The sequence below is a fragment of the Puccinia triticina genome, chromosome 17A, assembly GCF_026914185.1.
Source record: "Puccinia triticina chromosome 17A, complete sequence".
Lineage (NCBI taxonomy): Eukaryota > Fungi > Basidiomycota > Pucciniomycetes > Pucciniales > Pucciniaceae > Puccinia > Puccinia triticina.
Window position 1 is genome coordinate 805374 of NC_070574.1, and position 17446 is coordinate 822819.

Below are 17446 nucleotides of genomic sequence, written 5' to 3' on the forward strand. Positions count from 1 at the left end.
CAGGTGCATTTATACCTGCTCGCCGAGAGGAATCCTCGGCGAGCAGGCATACAGATCCCACCTCGCCGAGGGCCTCTCGGGAGCAGGTATACTTGAACCTGCCCGCCGAGGGGCTCTTGGCGAGCAGGCTCGCCGGGCAAGTGTTTGTATACCTGCTCGCCGAGAGTTATCCTTCTCGGCGAGCAGGCAAGGCTCTCGGCGAGCGGGGATATGTATGCCTGCTCGCCGAGAGGTGTATGCCTGCTCGCCATGGATTTCTCTCGGCGAGCAGGTATACATGCACCTCCCGCCGAGCCCGCTCGCCAAGAGCCCCTCGTCGGGCAGGTGCAAGTATACCTGCTCGCCGAGAGGCTCTTGGCGAGGTGGGATATGTATGCCTGCTCGCCGAGGAGGTATAAATGCACCTGCCCGCCGAGGGGCTCTCGGTGAGCAGGCTCGGCGGGCAGGTGTATGTATACCTGCTCGCCGAGAGGCTCTCGGCGAGGTGGGATCTGTATGCCTGCTCGCCGAGGATTTCTCTCGGCGAGCAGGTATACATGCACCTGCCCGCCGAGGGGCTCTCGGTGAGCAGGTATACATGCACCTGCTCGCCGAGAGTTATCCTTCTCGGCGAGCAGGGATACATACACCTACCCGCCGAGGGGGGCGGGCAGGTGTTTGTATACCTGCTCGCCGAGAGTTATTCTTCTCGGCGAGCAGGCAAGGCTCTCGGCGAGCAGGTGCATGTATACCTGCTCTCCGAGAGGCTCTCGGCGAGGTGGGATCTGTACCTGCCCGCCGAGGGGCTCTCGGCGAGCAGGTATACTTGCACCTGCCCGCCGAGGGGCTCCCAACGAGCCATGGTGCACGCCCGTGAACGCCCATGTGGGGGCGTGCACGCCCTCGCACGCCCATACAGCGGCGTGCATGCCCTTCGACTCGCACACCCTTGATAAAGGGCGTGCGGTCCACCTGACCGGTCCGCATATTCCCCCCTTGAAGGATTGTTCCCGCGCGCGCGGGAGACATCCTTCAAGGGTGTGTTACACCCAACCAGCGCCACACGCCCTTTTCGAAGGGCGTGGGCGAGGGTGTGCCCCCGGGGGACGGGTGTGCGTTTATCAACACCCGTTCTTGCTCAAGCAAAGGCTGAGCAGTGGCTTTTCCTGTGCCAAGACTGAGGGGCAGCTGGGCCTGGGCCAAGGCTGAGCAGCAGCTGTGCCTGGGACAAAGCTGAGGAGCAGCTTGTGAAAAATGCAAGCTAGAGGCTTCAGCTGTGCCAAAATGGGCACTGAGCTGTGTGCCAGCCAGCCCTTAACTAGCAGATGGAGTAGCTTTGGAGCTGAAACCAGAGCTGTGTTATGTCAGTTGTCATCAACTGACTACTTTTTTTTCCTGGTGAGTAGTGCAAGCAGTCTCACAGTACATCACACCTCTAACGCAGACGTTCATTCCATTCTTCCCAGGAAAAATCAGGGTCCCGATCCCTGTTATATGATCATTGCAACCATTAGTTGCCACTCTCAGGGGAATTGGTTTCTGGAGAGCAGTAAAATCAAATAATGCGAACCTGTCGCCTGTGAGGTGATTGGAGGCACCTGTGTCGGATATGATCTCTGGTGCGGCCCCGATTGCATCAGCCGTGGCTCCACCGCTAATCTGAAATTCAGCTAGCTCGTCCTCTACACTACCCACTTCAACGTTCTTCGCCGAGACCGCCTGTTGGCGTTTGGGGTAGTTGGGTTTGTACGAATCATATTGGCGGTTCGGTGGGAGAGTTCTTTGTTGTTGTGGAGGGTTGGCGACAGCGGGAGAGGACTGGACGTTGTTTGGGTAGAAATGATTTGGAATGAACGGAGTATTGGGAAAGTTATAGGGTGGTCCAAAAGGGATAAAGTTGGGGGAGACCACTATGGGGCAGAAAGGCTGATAATTGGGAAACGGCTGGGCGGGTGGGCGAGTGTTGGAAGGAAGTCCTGAGCGACCGGTACCAGGTTTCTTGCGGGCTGGACACTCATTAGACCAGTGGCCGGGCTGCTTGCATATGTGGCAGTTAATGTTGCGCACGGCATTTGCCGATATTTCTGGCACACAATTGTCTGCAGCCTCTGTAATCTGCTTGTCCGTAGCGGTGGGGAGGTAGGAAGACGGGAGTTCGGGAGGAACAGTGATAGAAGAAGTGTCGGAAGAGGAAAAGGAAACTTGACGGTTGCATGCATACAGAATTTTTAGTAACTCGTCGAAAGAGGGGGTCTCATTCAAAACTGAGTTGAACATTTGGTTTTCGACTCGTTGAACAAATTCTCGTTTTGCCGGTCCATCGCGCAGGTTCCTTTGAAGGAGCAAGCCAAGAATGTGATCGCCGGACATATCGATGTTGAGGCTCTTCAGATCCGCGACAGAGTCAAGCATCGCCAAGCCGCACGCCGCCACGGTTGGAAAAGATTGTGGGTCCTGGGTAAGGAGTTCTTCAAAAGCCGCCATCTGCGCCGCTCGGCAGATTGAGGAGAATCGGCTCTTGATGGTGGAGAAAGCTGACTGACATGTCTTCTTGAGCGACACTTCATCTTTGAGTGCTGGATCGATTGAATTGAGAAGGATGGCCCGTCCAATCTTCTCGTCGTGAATGTTGGTGTTAGTCTTGGAGAAGAAGTCTTTGTCCCAGAGAAATTGGGACGCCAATTCCTTGATGCGACGAGCCCACTTCTGATAATTGGATCCATCGACAAGAAGGCGGTCGCGGTCACGACAAGAGTTGACGGCTGCGTTGATGGTGGTCGCAGTCATTTTTCGATCTTCAAAGGCAAGACGTCGGGATCGGTTGTCGGCCAGAGTTCTGTCCAGTTGATCTTGACGGGATTGTGTCTTGGGGTTGTTGTGCCTGGGAACAGGTGTTGGGGTGGTGTCGGTGTAGGGAGTAAATGGTGATGTGGGTTGTGGGACAGTATTCGGATTTGGTTGTGCAGGTGGTGGAGGATATGCTGGGTGGTACGGGTATGGATAATAGGGATAGGGATACGGGTAAGAATGGGATGCAAAGTCGGGCATGTTTGGGTAAGGGGAGTAGTTGGCGGGAGGTGGAATTGTTGCAGCAGGGGATGACGGGTTAGGGGGAGGATTGTTTGGTGTTGTTGGGACAAGGTTTTCTGAGTTTACGGGGGAAGGATGAAGAGTATTTTTTGTGGATGGTGGTGGGGAGTAGGCTGGTTGGGTAATCTGAGGTTGTTGTATTGCAGGCTGAGTAGTGGGTAGGGGAATTGTTGCTCGGTCTTTGGGGAAAAGGAGTATATGAAGTTATGTATAAAGTGGAAATGAAGTAAGCAGACTTAAGTATCCGAGTCCTGGAAGCCTCGTACCAAGAAGCAAAACGTTGAAAGCAAGAGGTTACTCAGGACTATCTACTCGTCCGTATTATGAAAATGAGCCTAAACTGGCCAGGAGAAAGCGTCAATATCCGACGAAAACGAATAGATAGAACTTTTCTCAACTCGCAACAAGGTTTTCAAGCTTGTTGGTACCCCGCGACCTTCACTTCGTTTTACAAAAGAGTAGCTTTAAGAGAATATGGAAGTTGAAAATGGTTTGAAGATTTTCACGGTTGTACTGATGTGTTTAGCGAAATACTTTTAGGGGCTCATGACCTGTTATGATATGGTCGCGCTAGCATACCTATCATTGCTCTGGAGAGGCGGAAACACTATATATACTAGGTACAAGCTACGCCGCAGTCGGCTAACATATGACTAGGTATAAGCATACCTATGTCCTAACAGTAACTACCCTTCGTTGCTAGAATGGACCCGAATCAACACAAGATTCCTTGCCAGCTATGGGAGTCGACAAACTCGGCAGAAATCGAAATCAAATCTTTTTTGCCAGAAGATGGCTCTTTGCATGCCACTGAGCAGTGACGCTCAGCCTGGAGATCCCAAGAAGTCCTCGGAAGTATCTCAACGCGCTCTTGTAGCCTCCGCCAATTCACCCAAGCTGTTCAGCAAAACCGTTCATCATTATGACTAGACTCATGAATATAATTGATCTTCTGGTCACAATAGTAATAAAATGTCCATCGTCCAGGATACTGTCATAGAAAAAATAAATAAAAACGAAAATGTGGATTTAAAGGAAATAGAACCAAGCTGTAATATTGTGGGTGTGCATAAAGTACAAATTGTGAATATTTAGAGTGATGAAACCACACATACCTTTTGCCTGATGATTTTTCATGTCCCACTTTCAAATATTGCTTCGAAGGTAGTATAAACAGGCCCCGGAGAGCCAGGAGAGGAAAGAGAAGGGGGGATGAGGATGGCGTGCATATCCGGCAAAGGAAGAATTCAAAGGCCGGATGCGTACCACTACCAGGACAACCCACCAGGAAAAAACAATGTTCCCTTGGCAGCAAGTGACATTTGAACAGCTCTGGCCATCTATCCACAGCTGGTACATCAACGCACAAATGCAATAACTGAGTATACATTTGTTTGCCTTGCACAGCCAGCAGCAGCTAGTGTAGCTCATTCTGCCATGTGCACACACAGCTTGTGATGTGCATCTGCTCAGGACTAATCTGCTCAAGCAACAGGTACCTGAGTTGTTCAACACCCCTCTCTCTACATTGGCACTGGGACAAGGGCATTGCCCCTGGTGCACGCCCAGCCCACCACACCCTTCAAAAAGGGCGTGTGGGGCCGCACACCCTTCAAAAAGGGTGTGTAGGGCCACACACCCTGTATTTGCGGAGGGCGTGCACACCCCTGTATGGGGGTGCAAGGCATGCCCCTGTATGGGCGTGCAAGAGGGTGCACACCCCTACATGGGCATGCAAGGGCGTGCAGGGGGCTCGCTGAGAGAGATACCTCTCGGTGAGCAGGCATACACATACACATCACTGCTCGCCGAGAGCCCCCGGCGAGCAGGCATACATGACATCCCTGCTCGCCGAGAGCCCCTCGGCAGGCAGATGTACGTATACCTGCTCGCCGAGGGGCTTACTTCTCGGCGAGCAGGTATACATACACCTGCCCGCCGAGCCTGCTCACCGAGAGCCCCTCGGCGGGCAGGTGCACATGTGCCTGCTCGCCGAGGGGCTCTCGGCGAGCAGGGATGTGTATATGCCTGCTCGTCAAGAGGGATACCTCTCGGCGAGCAGCCAAGGTGCACGCCCATGCAGGGGCGTGCACACCCTTTCACTTGCACGCCCTTGGCAAATACAGGGCATGCGGCCCCACACATCCTTTTCAAAGGGCGTGGGCGTGGGCGTGCCCCCCGGGGACGGGCATGCGTTGATCAATGAGGGGAAGTATTTTACATATGTGTGTAACAGCACAAACTTCCCTGCCTTTGCTGTACATAAAGAGGCAGGCCTAGGCAGGCTTGTTGAACTTGGACCCAACGGTCATAGGCTCATAGCTCAGTGGCTCACTGTTAGTGCAGAAATGTGCCAGAATGAACAATGCTGGGTGGCACTGGGGATCCTTGAGCTGGGCCAGTGAGCACTGAGCCATGAGGACATGTATGTACATAAACCACTGAAACACACTGAGCACCAAGGGCACAGGTGGCACAGGATCAGAGCCACTTTGGAGCTGCAACCAAAGTTGTCAAATGTCACTTGTCTCCAAGGGACTATTGTTTTTTCCTGGTGACCCGTCGACCAGCGTCTTGTCGCACTGCAGAATGTCTGGTTCCTTGCGCTTGATTCTACTTCGTGCATGTCTTTCCCGCGGAGCCATCACGCGCGGGCAAGTGGGGGCGGAATTGCTGTTCATCGACCATTGCGATTCGAACGGGAGTTTCAAGTGTCTACGTTTTGTGCATCAATTGCGACGGGAACTCCTCCACCTCGCTCCACTTGTTCCAGGTGGAGGGAAATGGAGGCAGGTGGAGGGAGGAAAGGGGGTACAAACCGACTAGGGGAGGTATAAAGAGGGCACATGCAGTCGGCATCTACTCTAATGGGAAACATGCTTTGTAACAGATGATCGTCCGTCAGAACCATGTCTCAATTCCGTGTCTTCCATAGGTAAAAAGAACTTGTCGGCACAGCATTTGCTCAATTGGGGACGACGGAGGGCTGCGTTGGCCTCCACCGTCCTCCCGTCCTTGTGCTAGCGCAACGTCGTGTCTGCCCCCCATCGTTGGGCCCGGGGATGGCCACATTCACGACCCACGGAGGGAAAACTGCCTGAAGCTTATGAGACGGGAGACACATGGCTCGCCTTCGAACCATCCGCAGGGCCCAACACTCCTTTTATCCACGTCACATCAGTGAGAAACCGCCGCTCACTTGCACATGCAAGCCGGCTCGTATCCCGGACTGAGCAGACCTGGAATCGTTGGCGAGAGCGTGATAGCGCATACATAAACATATATTTAAATCAAGCTTACGCACTCATGGAAGGCCATGGACCCCACGCCGAGACTTTATTTACATTTAAGTTATTGGCCTTATAATTAGTAGGGGGCCAACAATCAAGGATCGATAGGGTGGAACAATTTTACGTACGGTAATCGATCGAGTTTGCCACAGAACGCTGGAGATATTGATGCTCATACACAGTTGGTGCTGTTTGTCAAGATGATACGCAACAGGTTCCGTGGTGGAGTCAGGCAAGTTTGAACATCGGCCTCGTCGTCGATCACCTCTGACTTCGCGTCTGGGCTCAGCAGAATCGGCAAGCTTTTGCGGTACCTGAGTGGCATCGGTCCCTAGCTGAGCCTACTGCCTGGTTACGTTAGGTTACGTTTGATCCGACAGTGCTAGCACGGTCTGACACTTGGGAAACTGGGCAACACCTCCGTCTGCTTGGAGGAATGCGCAAGCATCTAAAATTTGGACCCTCAACGTGCTCGCCTCAAAATGTGTCAACGAAGCTCAGCGGTCCATGGCCATGTTTGCCGGATCTGAGGTCCTTCGCTTCAGCCATGTGCTGTCAGCTAGGGTTCAACCTTACAACCAAAGGCTACAAACTTCAAGCTTCTTCGAGTGTTAATAATCGTCTATTTGTCATTGGTTTTCGATAAGTCAGACGGCAGTGCAGCACCTCATCAGCACTTCGACCCCGGTATATATGCTCTTCATTAACGTTGGCAGCGTTACCCGCCCCCTCTTGTCCTCAATCTTTTCTCACTCCCCCACGTAGCATAGCCATCCTTGGATTGAAAGCCTTCCGTCGTTCAATTAACTGCCTCGATTTCGCGTCAGCCCCCACTAGTCCTCAACTACTCCCACTCTCATTATCTGTCTTGCAATTGAAAAAAATGAATCATCAAATCTACACCGACCGAACTTGGACGAGGGCGCTAAAATACTTTGATAACCAAGATTTAGACCGCTCACTCTATGTCTTCGAGGCAGGTTGCTGTTTGAACAACTCTCTCTTAAAATCCGAATCCTGAGATTGAAATTTGTTGTCTGATCCGGGTTTTCTCTGGCCGAATGTAGATGATCTCTCGCTCGCCTAGGATCTGTTTCAACATGGGCATGGTTCAGGCTGGCTTGGGCGATTATCCATCCGCCGTCGACTGCTTCCAAGCGGCAGTCTCTGATCAATCGGCCTCGCCCGTAGAATACTTTCAGCTTGGGGCCCTCCTCTTTTCTCTCGAAGATTATGAACATGCTCACCAAAATTTCTCAGTGGCTCTGTTGGTGAGTCTACTACCACCCTGCCTACTGAACCTCTAGACATCTTGCCCACTCTCGAATGATACCTGCTCGGAAAGCCAGAGGCTGATTGAAACAATGTTACAGCTCATGGGTGGGCGTTCTCGAATTGATTACCAAGAAGCAGGCCTCAACTTCTGTTTGTATGCTTGCGAGGTAATCTTCAATTGCGCCATTTGCCTGCTACATTTGGTCAGTTTATGATTTTTAGGGGGCTCAGGATTGCGCTCATAACAGCAGGATTTCTGACTTGCACTTGTGATGCACCCCTTCCGGCTGCAGGGGAGGTTTGACGAAGGTACCGAGACCTTATCGGATGCTCGAGAGAAGCAAGAATACCCATCGCAGATTCCGTGTTCTCTGGAAGTTTTCAGCATCCCAGCCTTGAGCGAAGACGGCGGGTACGGCTCGGCGACCCGGGCGGATTACTGGAAGGTCTTCCAGGTCCCCAACGGGACCCTCTACCGCCCGGTCACTCAGGATTCAGACACGAAATCCCAGCGCCCGAGCTGCAAGCTCGAAAGCATCCCTTCCAGTCCTACCGAGTATCTGCCATCGATTACGGAGGAGTCTTCTAGCGACACTCACAGCGCCCCCCGCAGTCTGAGATCACCTTTCAAACCTTTCAAACTCTTCAAAATCGGCAAGCAGCGCTCGTCTCCTTTCTTTAAGGCAAACTAATTTATTCAACGCTTTCAATTTTTACTCCCGCATTCTATATCTGAGTTTCTATATGCAAATTACGCTGTACATTCCCCCTCTCCCACTCCAGAAATGACAATCTCTTGAGCAGACAATTTCTTCGACCTATATCCTGACTATATCCACATATCTGACCATATTCTTCGGCCCATCCACGAAACGCTGGCACCTCTTTAAACCCATGTATGTTAAGCAGTCTCCCGCATGTACCATTGGGCCTCTTTCTCCTCGTTGTTTTTTCATGTTGTTCTGTTTTAGCTGTAACAGAGAAAGACTTTTATTTAATCATTTCAACATCATGGAGGTTGGAACAACAACGACCCAAAAGGAATTGTGCCCGAGAGTCTTGACATCGACCTATGACGGGTAAGCCTATCAATGTCAGGTTTGCTTACAGTCACATATTTGCAAACTTCGCAAATAACTCAGCCTCGCCTCGAATCAACTCAATCGACTTTGTATCGCATAAGAGTGTGCGCTGATCCGGGCGAATACCTGTGCCAATGGCAGAATGAGATGGGGGCGTTGTTTCTGAAGAGGGGGCTCGGTCGTTCCTGAAACAGTAAACTCCTTGTGTGGTCTCATGGGCGGATGAGTTTTTGAAGAGTTGAGGAGTACATAAAGTAATCGGGAAGGTGAGGTGGGGGATGGAGAGTGAACTGGAGCAAGAGTTGACAAACACTGAAGGATGGTAGGTGCAGTTAAACAAGGCAGTGTGTGAGCAATGGTGAAACAGATACTATACAATACAGTATCTTCAGATACTTGTGTATTGTATCTGTTGAAAAATACAAAATTGTAAATACAAATGTATTGTATCTGCCTGAAGATACAATACCATAGTATTGTATCAATAAATTATTAAAACTTGATTTTCTTGTTTTTGGCCACTGTGGACTGTATACAGAAAAACTATCAAAAAACGTAAAAATACAGTATCTTGTATTGGGCTGTATTTGCAACAAGATACCAAGGTTTGAATACATTTGTACAGTATTGGTCTTTGAATACAATACAAATAAATAGTATTGGGTGCAAAACAGATACAAATACAGGCAGATACAGATACATGTATTGTATTTGTTTCACCGTTGGTGTGAGGCCGAGTGATTTTAGGTGGACAACAGAAATTCAACAGGTAATTACCACCACATGCATGGGTATTTTCAGGTTACAAACCATAACTCAGATTGTCCTCAACCACACATCAAACAATTGCAGTTACTTGACAACTGATGCCATTACCCTCAATTGACTGAATTTGAAAGCTGCACAGTGTGGCAAATCAGCTGATTAATTACTTGCCTCTTAATCCCAGAAGTATGTATCTCGTTGATTGCTGGGATTGGTCCAACCAATCATATATTTATACATCTTACAAGTACTACCTAAAGCCGTAAACTCAAGCTGTGTGGCTAGAAAGAGTCTTAGTAAAACTGGAGCTAACCTACGGGTCTATTCGGGACAACCCGAATGATAGTCAATTAGAGGACCTCCCGGCTGGGGTCTTGAAATTGGGCAGAACTGAAATTTTGTTTTGCTTTCAAAAACAATCCTTGAGGCATCGATGTATTTCCTAGTCAAGTAGCTCGCATATATTTCAAACAAGGCTGATCGCTGTCACCGTTAATACTGTTGTCTGGGTTAGCCCTGCAGAAGTAGACGCCGTTTGTATAAAGTTTATATATATATATATAAAAACAAGGATGAAATACAGCCACAAGCTGGTCAGCAGGGCTTTAAAGCTTGACGGGCTCGATGAGACTTTGTGATCGATAGTGAGAAACGTTGACTGACATATACGAGTCGGAAAACATCATTGAGGACAAAGTAGGTTCCATTTTCCTGAACAAGATGGAACGCTTGAGAGAACCTGAGGGGGTTCGCTTCACCGTCGACCTAGGAGAGAGGATTGAGAAGGAGGCCATTAAGGAACGAGATGAAAAAGATCAAAACTCGAAGCATGGGGCAAGGTATAATAAACAAATGGGAATCAGACCAACTTGGAGTGCACCAGTGACAAGCACGATGATGCTTGGGTTGGCCGAGTTAGAGGGCTGAGCATCGAGCGTGTGTACTTGGTGGGTCACCTTGGTGAACGGCAACTCTTGGAGCTTCTTGACAATATTCGCAGTCCCGAGGTATGGGCTGGCTTCGAATGTCAGCATAGACGTTTCGCGCTAGAGTTGATCATCCCGGATTCGATCGAGTCAGTGTTCCTGGTAGATCAGCCAAATAAAATGTTTGACTGGTCTCACGTAGAGTGGTGCTAGTTGACTCCGGTCCGTATCACTGCCAAGGGCGTATTTGTCTCAGAATCAGGAAGGTGCAGGCGATGAATTCATGATGAAAATTACGCACAATTTTTCATAACTGTTTCAGTTTGGTAGATGGTATTCGGACCAGGGAGGTGATACGTTTAGACCATCAATATCCAACGATCGTAAAAGGTTGGGTGTCACGAAGGAGAGGAAAAAGACACTCACTAAAATTGTACGAACTGAGATCGTCATATTCAGAAGGAAATCAAATACAAAAGAGTGATACGTTTGAATCAGTTGATGTAAATGATGAAAGCTCTTAGGATAAGGTACTTACCTGAGTAGCGACTTCAGAAGGGCTGGACATCGTGATATCTTTCGAGAGGCTGGCAAATTGGGGATCGTTGGAGAGATAAACCTGAACCTGGATTTATGTAATTCAAGCCAAACGATTCCTTGTCAGCCGACCGGAGGAAAGCTTATCTGGCCGGTTGAACTGCGGGCGGCCGCCGCGCGCACTGGGGGGGAGCACGATCAGGCGCAAGCGGAACTTCGACTGCAGAAATCAACTGCTGAGACAAATCAGTTCATTGCGGGGGTGCGAGTAGGGCACCGGGAGCTCCCCTCTGTTATGTCAAAATATGGTTTTATTTCTATTTATGTACTTTCTCATGCTGTCACATTCCTACATTAGCATATTTTCTATATTTATAGTTTCTCATGGTTTTATCTTTGCTCATCAACCCAAGTATGTATTTACATTTCACTATATATACCTTCACTCATTCGAAATATTATGTCCCTTGGGGGAGTTTTTCTATCATCCACTTAGACTTCAGGATCCACAGCTTTACAGGTTATGAGCCCGCGCTGTGACCAGCGGGGTTTTTCCTTTCGATCCGATCCTATCTTCATCCTTTCGTGAAGATATTCAAGTCCTCTAAAGTTTCATCCTTCCGTGAAGCTTAAATCCCCACACATAGCTCTATAAACACATTTAGTTTTTTGACTCCGCCAAATCACCCATCCGTGTTTGCCGGATTTTCAAGTTTATGGTTAATACACGTTCCGATCGTCCAGACCTTGTTACTCCAGACTTCACTGCTCGAGTAACACCCCCTCGACGCCCTCTACCTTCCATCCCCGAAGCGTCTTTCGACTCTAATCCCTTTATATCCGCCAACTCTTCACTCTTGTCCGATACCATGTCTCAAGATAACTCCAATATCCCTTTCCCTTCTTCCTCCGTCAACCCCATTCAATCCGATCATCCTCAGCCAGGAGAACAGTCCGACAACGAGCAGAAATCATCTGAATCTCTTGATACCATACTTGCTCGAGAACTTGAGAAGTCTGGCCTAGGCGGCATCGACGACAACTTGCTCAAAGTGCTCCTGATCCGAAATCTCACCAACACCAACCAGACCATCGCGACGGCTTCAACCACTCAAGTCGCGAGTCAACTTCGTTGGCATCAACTCGGCAAGTCGGTCGAACCTCAGTTGTCACTGGACGGGACCAACTTTCCTCTGTGGTTGGCTGCGATCATCAACACTGTCAAAGGCGTCACTCAGAATGCAAATTTTTTCGAGACGGACACTTCGGCCACGGACCCGGCAACTTCGGACGGTATTCTGGCGCTTCTTCAACATTCGATCGATCCGGCGCTGCGCTCTTCCCTCAACGGGTTGACAGCGTATGGGGCCTACAAGTCTTTGAAGGGGCGATTTGCTGGCACCTCCTGGTCTCTCCTCCTAAGGCGTTGGTCTGACATTGCACAGGCCCCAGATGCATCAGACTCGCTATCGTTCAGCTGTGAGGCTTTAAAGCGGAGCTGGTACGATCTGGATGAGAGGCTGGGGGGATTGACTAAAGATAAGTTATTATCTTTGTCTTTCCACTCCACCGCCCACCGCTATCAGCAAACCATCGCTGATTCCATGGATGCCCGGTGTGGTGATCCAGATCTGTTGCGCGCAACAAAACTGCCAAAACCTCAACTCACAGCCTACAATACTAGCATATGATAGAATATTATTAGAGAAATAGATTCTAAATACAAACTTAACCCTAGTCACTCACTTCAACTACCCAGCTAGCTCTTTTAGTTTAGAAGTTAGTTACAATTATAGGTTTAGTACAGGCCATACCCAGGTGGAAATTCATATAAATCATAAAAGGCATGCATATATAGAAGAGTATAGTTAGATTTACTAGTTAGGCAGGCCTCCACTATTAGCTACAGATCACCTCACGCAACCTGCGCGTTGGAAACTGCATCGACTAGGCCTCCACTCAACAACTCAACAGATTTGCACGGACCTTACATCGATGCATGCGGTCAGAAAGCCTCCACTTTGGCAGTGCAACCAACCTAGGTGGACTTTGCCTTAAAAAGTACAAATCACACATGGTCATGCGGAACATCGGTTTAAGTTATGCACCCCTGGCAGAAGCAGTGCAATCCACAGGGTCACCACCAGCAGAAATGCCTCAAGTGCAGCCCTCACCAGCAAAAATAACTCAGAAAAGAATATATAAGGAGGCCCTCCTCCCACCATTTTTCCATCATCACCCAGGCACCCCAGCTCAGTGGTCACCAGTCATCATTTTGCCATCATCACGGAAGACACAGTCATCATACATTAACATAGAAATCCCATACCACACTCCATCATCATTTCCCTCTGCTGAAACCATTAAAAACCCAACAAAACATATTCTCACTTGATTATATTCTTTGCCCATCTTGCCATATAGAGGTTGTATACGCACCTTGTACTTGTTAAAACTGATCTAGGTCTGATAGAGACTACTACATACAAGTTTTCTCCATCATAAAGTCACGCCACAACAATAAATAAATTTGTTGTCAGAATTCTGTGTAGTATAATAGAGGGGCAGGTCTTTCAAACCACCCGTAACAGTAGTATTACTTAGCTGGAATATCATATTGTTATTTCCCCCTCAAAGGACTGCCAACCCATCCCAAAGGAGTTCTCACACCGGATTGCAATCAAACCGGATTTCGAGATCAGCCCGGAGGAGATTCTACAAATGGCGACCCGGCTCCATCAATCGGCATCGGCTTTGGGGACAGCCTTGGCAATGGCAATGTCGTCCCAGGGTTATCGTGGCGGACATTCCGGCTCATTCCGCGGTACTCGCGGGCGCGGTGGTTTTCGAGGATCACGGGGTGTGCCCAGGCATTCGGGTCAAGGAGGCCAGTCGACGTCGACTTCTTCGGTCCCTCCTCCGGACGAATGGGCCAAGCAGCACCTCACGGCCGATTTTCCCTGCAATGTTTGCTGGGAGTGGGGACACTGGGCGCCGGACTGCCCACGTGTGAAGAGCAACTTACCGCCGCTGGAAGATCCTCGCAAGAAGAATCCGCCGTGGAGGCCAAAGAAATCTAACGTCATCTCTGGACGTCTCATCACCCAGTCAGGCAAGCTCGCATCTATTTCGGCACCACCTGAAAACCCGGAGGACCCTCTGTGTGACACTGGCGCTACCCACCATGTAACGTCACACCCATCATTTTTTGTCACTCTCCGCCCGGCTAATTTACGGCTGCGTGTCGCTTCTCAAGACCGCATTCCCGTAGATGGCATTGGGGATGCCGTGATTCCGACGCGTTTTGGCGAATTACATCTGAAAAATGTACTGCTTGTTCCGAGGATCTCTGGGACCGTTATTTCCATTGGGTTTTTTGATAGGTGGGACGGAAAGGTGGATTTTGTCGACGGTCGTTTTATACTCAATCAGCACGATCGAAAATTTTCAACATATATCAATCAATACCGATGGTTCATTCCATCTCCTTCATCGTCTGCTTCCCTAAAGTCTTGTTATCTTTCTCCCCATCTTTCATCCATCTCCGCTTCCAGTCTGTGGCATGCTCGACTCGGTCACATCGCCGTCCGGTTCTTCAATCAAACTATCAATTGCCAGTGTGTTTCCGGTATTCCAATGAAGAAACTATCCCTCCCAAAAACCAAATGTCATTCTTGTTCTCTTTCGAAAAGCACACATACTCCTGTTCAGTCCCCTTCACGTGAGCTAGCAGATGCACCTGGTGACATTGTTGCCATAGATTTGGTTGGCCCTTTTCCTGAGGCCCTCAATGGCAGTACCTACGGATTGGTGATACATGATATCTTCTCGCGGATGACATTGGTTGTTGGTTTAAAGAGCAAGGCATCGGCTGGCAAGGCGGTATCAGACTGGATTCTCGACTTCAATCGACTCACCCTGCACCGAGTGAAGACCATCCGCTCGGACAATGCCGGCGAGTTAACGTCAAATAAATTTAACAAGTTTCTCAAAGACAACGACATTGGCCATGAGTTGAGCGTTCCCTATGAACATCATCAAAATGGAAATGTCAAACGGACAAATCGGACTCTTTTGGATATGGCGAGGACCTTTTTAATACACGCTAAGTTGCCTAACTCCCTTTGGTTTTTGGCTTTCAAGCAATCAGCGTACATTTTCAACCGCATTGTCCACACTGGTGCTGAAAAATCTCCTTATGAACTTTTGCTGAAGAAAAAGCCATCTCTCGATATGGTTCGGGTATTTGGTTGTCGTGCTTATCTCCATGACATAAATTACCCAAAGCAATTTGTCCCACGGTCGACGGCTCTCATTCACGTCGGTGTTCTCGATGACTCGCATGGATGGCTCTTGTGGAACCCAAACTCGAAGAAGCTCGAACGTGGCGCCTCAGTAATCTTTCATGAAGATGATCTCCCGTCCCAGATGACTAACTCAGGGTCAGTCAACGCAGTTCTCAACTCAATCCGTGTTGATCGCCTAGGGGATTTCAGTGAGCTACGAGAATTGGAGTTTCAGGATGCGGTTTTGGAGTCCGCAGTTTTGGAATCATCTTTCACGTCAGATGCTCCGTTTACCTATCAGCAAGCAATCAACTCGACGCTACGGGCCGAATGGAAGGCCGCAATCGATGCGGAGGTAGGAATGATGGTTGATCTCTGAGTTTGGGAGGAGGTCCCCGAGGCAGAGGCCAGAGACATCCTCACATGCCGATGGGTCTTTGCACTTAAGCGGACTCAGGAGGGACAGATCTCAAAGTTCAAGGCACGGATCGTGGGCCAAGGTTTCAAACAAATTCACGGCAGGAATTTTGGCGACACCTTCGCGCCAACCCCGACGTTTCCTGCGCTGCGGATCCTACTGGCAATGGCGTCGCGGCTCCGCTGGCCTGTGGCTTCTTTCGACGTCAAAAGCGCTTTTTTGCACAGTGATATTGACCATGAGGTTTTTATTCGTCCTCTGCCAGGTGTAAAAGCCAAACCAGGTTGTGTCCTCAAGCTCCGGAAGGCACTGTACGGAACGCGCCAGGCGGCACGATGTTGGTGGCTACATCTGAAGTCACAATTGGAGAAGATTGGATTTTTCCCGGCCCTCAAGGACCAGTCGACATACGTCTATCGATCCGGAGCTGACATGGTGTATCTATGGGTACATGTAGATGATGGCCTGTTCACGGCTAGTTTGCAGTCGCTATTGGAGTCTCTAAAAGATTGTTTGTCTTCGGTGCTCGACCTAAAATGGGATTCATCCCTATCTAGCATTGTTGGCCTCCGGGTGCGAGAGGTGAAAGGCGGTTTCACCATTGATCAACCAATGTTGATCAAAAAAATCATTTCTATGCAGCAATCCTCCATCAAGACTCGCACTCCTATCGCCTCAACCAACCTTCAATCAAATCCTTCGGACGGTTCAATGGATATTGAATACCTCTCCCGTGTTGGCTGTCTGCTTTATCTAGCCGCAGGTTCGCGACCAGACATCACTTTCACAGTGAATTTCCTTGCTAGGTTCTCCATGGTACCGGATGAATCGCACTGGGAGGCTCTTGATCACCTTATCTCATATATCCGCTACAGTGCTAATCTTGCACTGCCAATTGTCGCTTCCCGCCCCCTCAACAATGGTATTACCACTTACGTCGACGCCAACTGGGGTGGCGAGGCATCTCGCTCAGTACACGGATTCATCTCGACTGTATGGGGGGCGCCTGTTTTGTGGTCTTCCAAAAGACAGACGTGTGTGGCGCGATCCACATGCCAGGCGGAATATATGGTGCTGTCTTTTGCTTCAAAGGACACCTGTGTATTATCGTAAATCATCTCTCATTTTTTTGACCTTCCTCCTCCGTTGATGCTTTGCGACAACAAGGCCGCCGTTCAAATCAGCTCGGATTGTCGCACTCGAAAGGAACACCGCCATGTGGATCGAGAGTTCCATATCATCAATGAACTTCTTTATCTGAAGAAGGTCCGCCTCGAGTGGATTTCCACCGACAACCAATTGGCCGATATCTTCACCAAGGCTCTTGGGTGGCGGAAAGTTTCGGAGTTTTTAGCGGCAGTCGGATTGCGTTTGCAATCCTCCACATTGGCAAGTAAAGGGGGGGAAGTATGCGCTGGCTGCGATGAACATGCACCCCCCGCATCTGTTCGTCTCCCTTCAGGACCCCAAACAGGTGTCGGCGACTGATTGGTTCTTTGGATGCTAACCATATACATCTTATATTGTGCAGATCTCGGCGGGGCGTTGTCATCGACTGGAATTTTTTACTGTCTCTCTTTCCAATCAGTTTTCCTATCTTCTCTCACTTTTATTATACTTTAATTTCATCACCTATTCCTTGTCTCTTTGTTTTATATTTTTTATTTTTGTACTCATTTATTTCTGATTATTTTATATTTCTTCCATTGTTGTGTCTTTTCTGTTTTTCCGTGGTTGATGAGGGGGGGAGTGTTATGTCAAAATATGGTTTTATTTCTATTTATGTACTTTCTCATGC

The 17446-nt window shown here is 49.2% G+C and overlaps 2 protein-coding genes across 2 annotated transcripts; one reads left to right on the forward strand and one right to left on the reverse strand.

Moving 5' to 3' along the window:
- Positions 1–7242: 7242 nt before the first annotated feature.
- On the forward strand, positions 7243–8326 carry PtA15_17A65 (uncharacterized protein; the record flags this gene model as incomplete). The annotated part of the gene is made up of 4 exons (XM_053164569.1): positions 7243–7335; positions 7427–7630; positions 7733–7837; positions 7928–8326. The coding sequence occupies 4 exons, from the start codon at positions 7243–7245 to the stop codon at positions 8324–8326; spliced, it is 801 nt and encodes a 266-aa protein (XP_053028139.1).
- Positions 8327–10075: 1749 nt separating this feature from the next.
- Positions 10076–10975, reverse strand: PtA15_17A66 (uncharacterized protein; the record flags this gene model as incomplete). Its single annotated transcript, XM_053164570.1, has 6 exons — positions 10076–10246; positions 10351–10527; positions 10606–10639; positions 10709–10720; positions 10834–10847; positions 10946–10975. 6 exons carry the CDS (start codon positions 10973–10975, stop codon positions 10076–10078), a joined length of 438 nt encoding a protein of 145 aa, XP_053028140.1.
- Positions 10976–17446: the final 6471 nt, after the last annotated feature.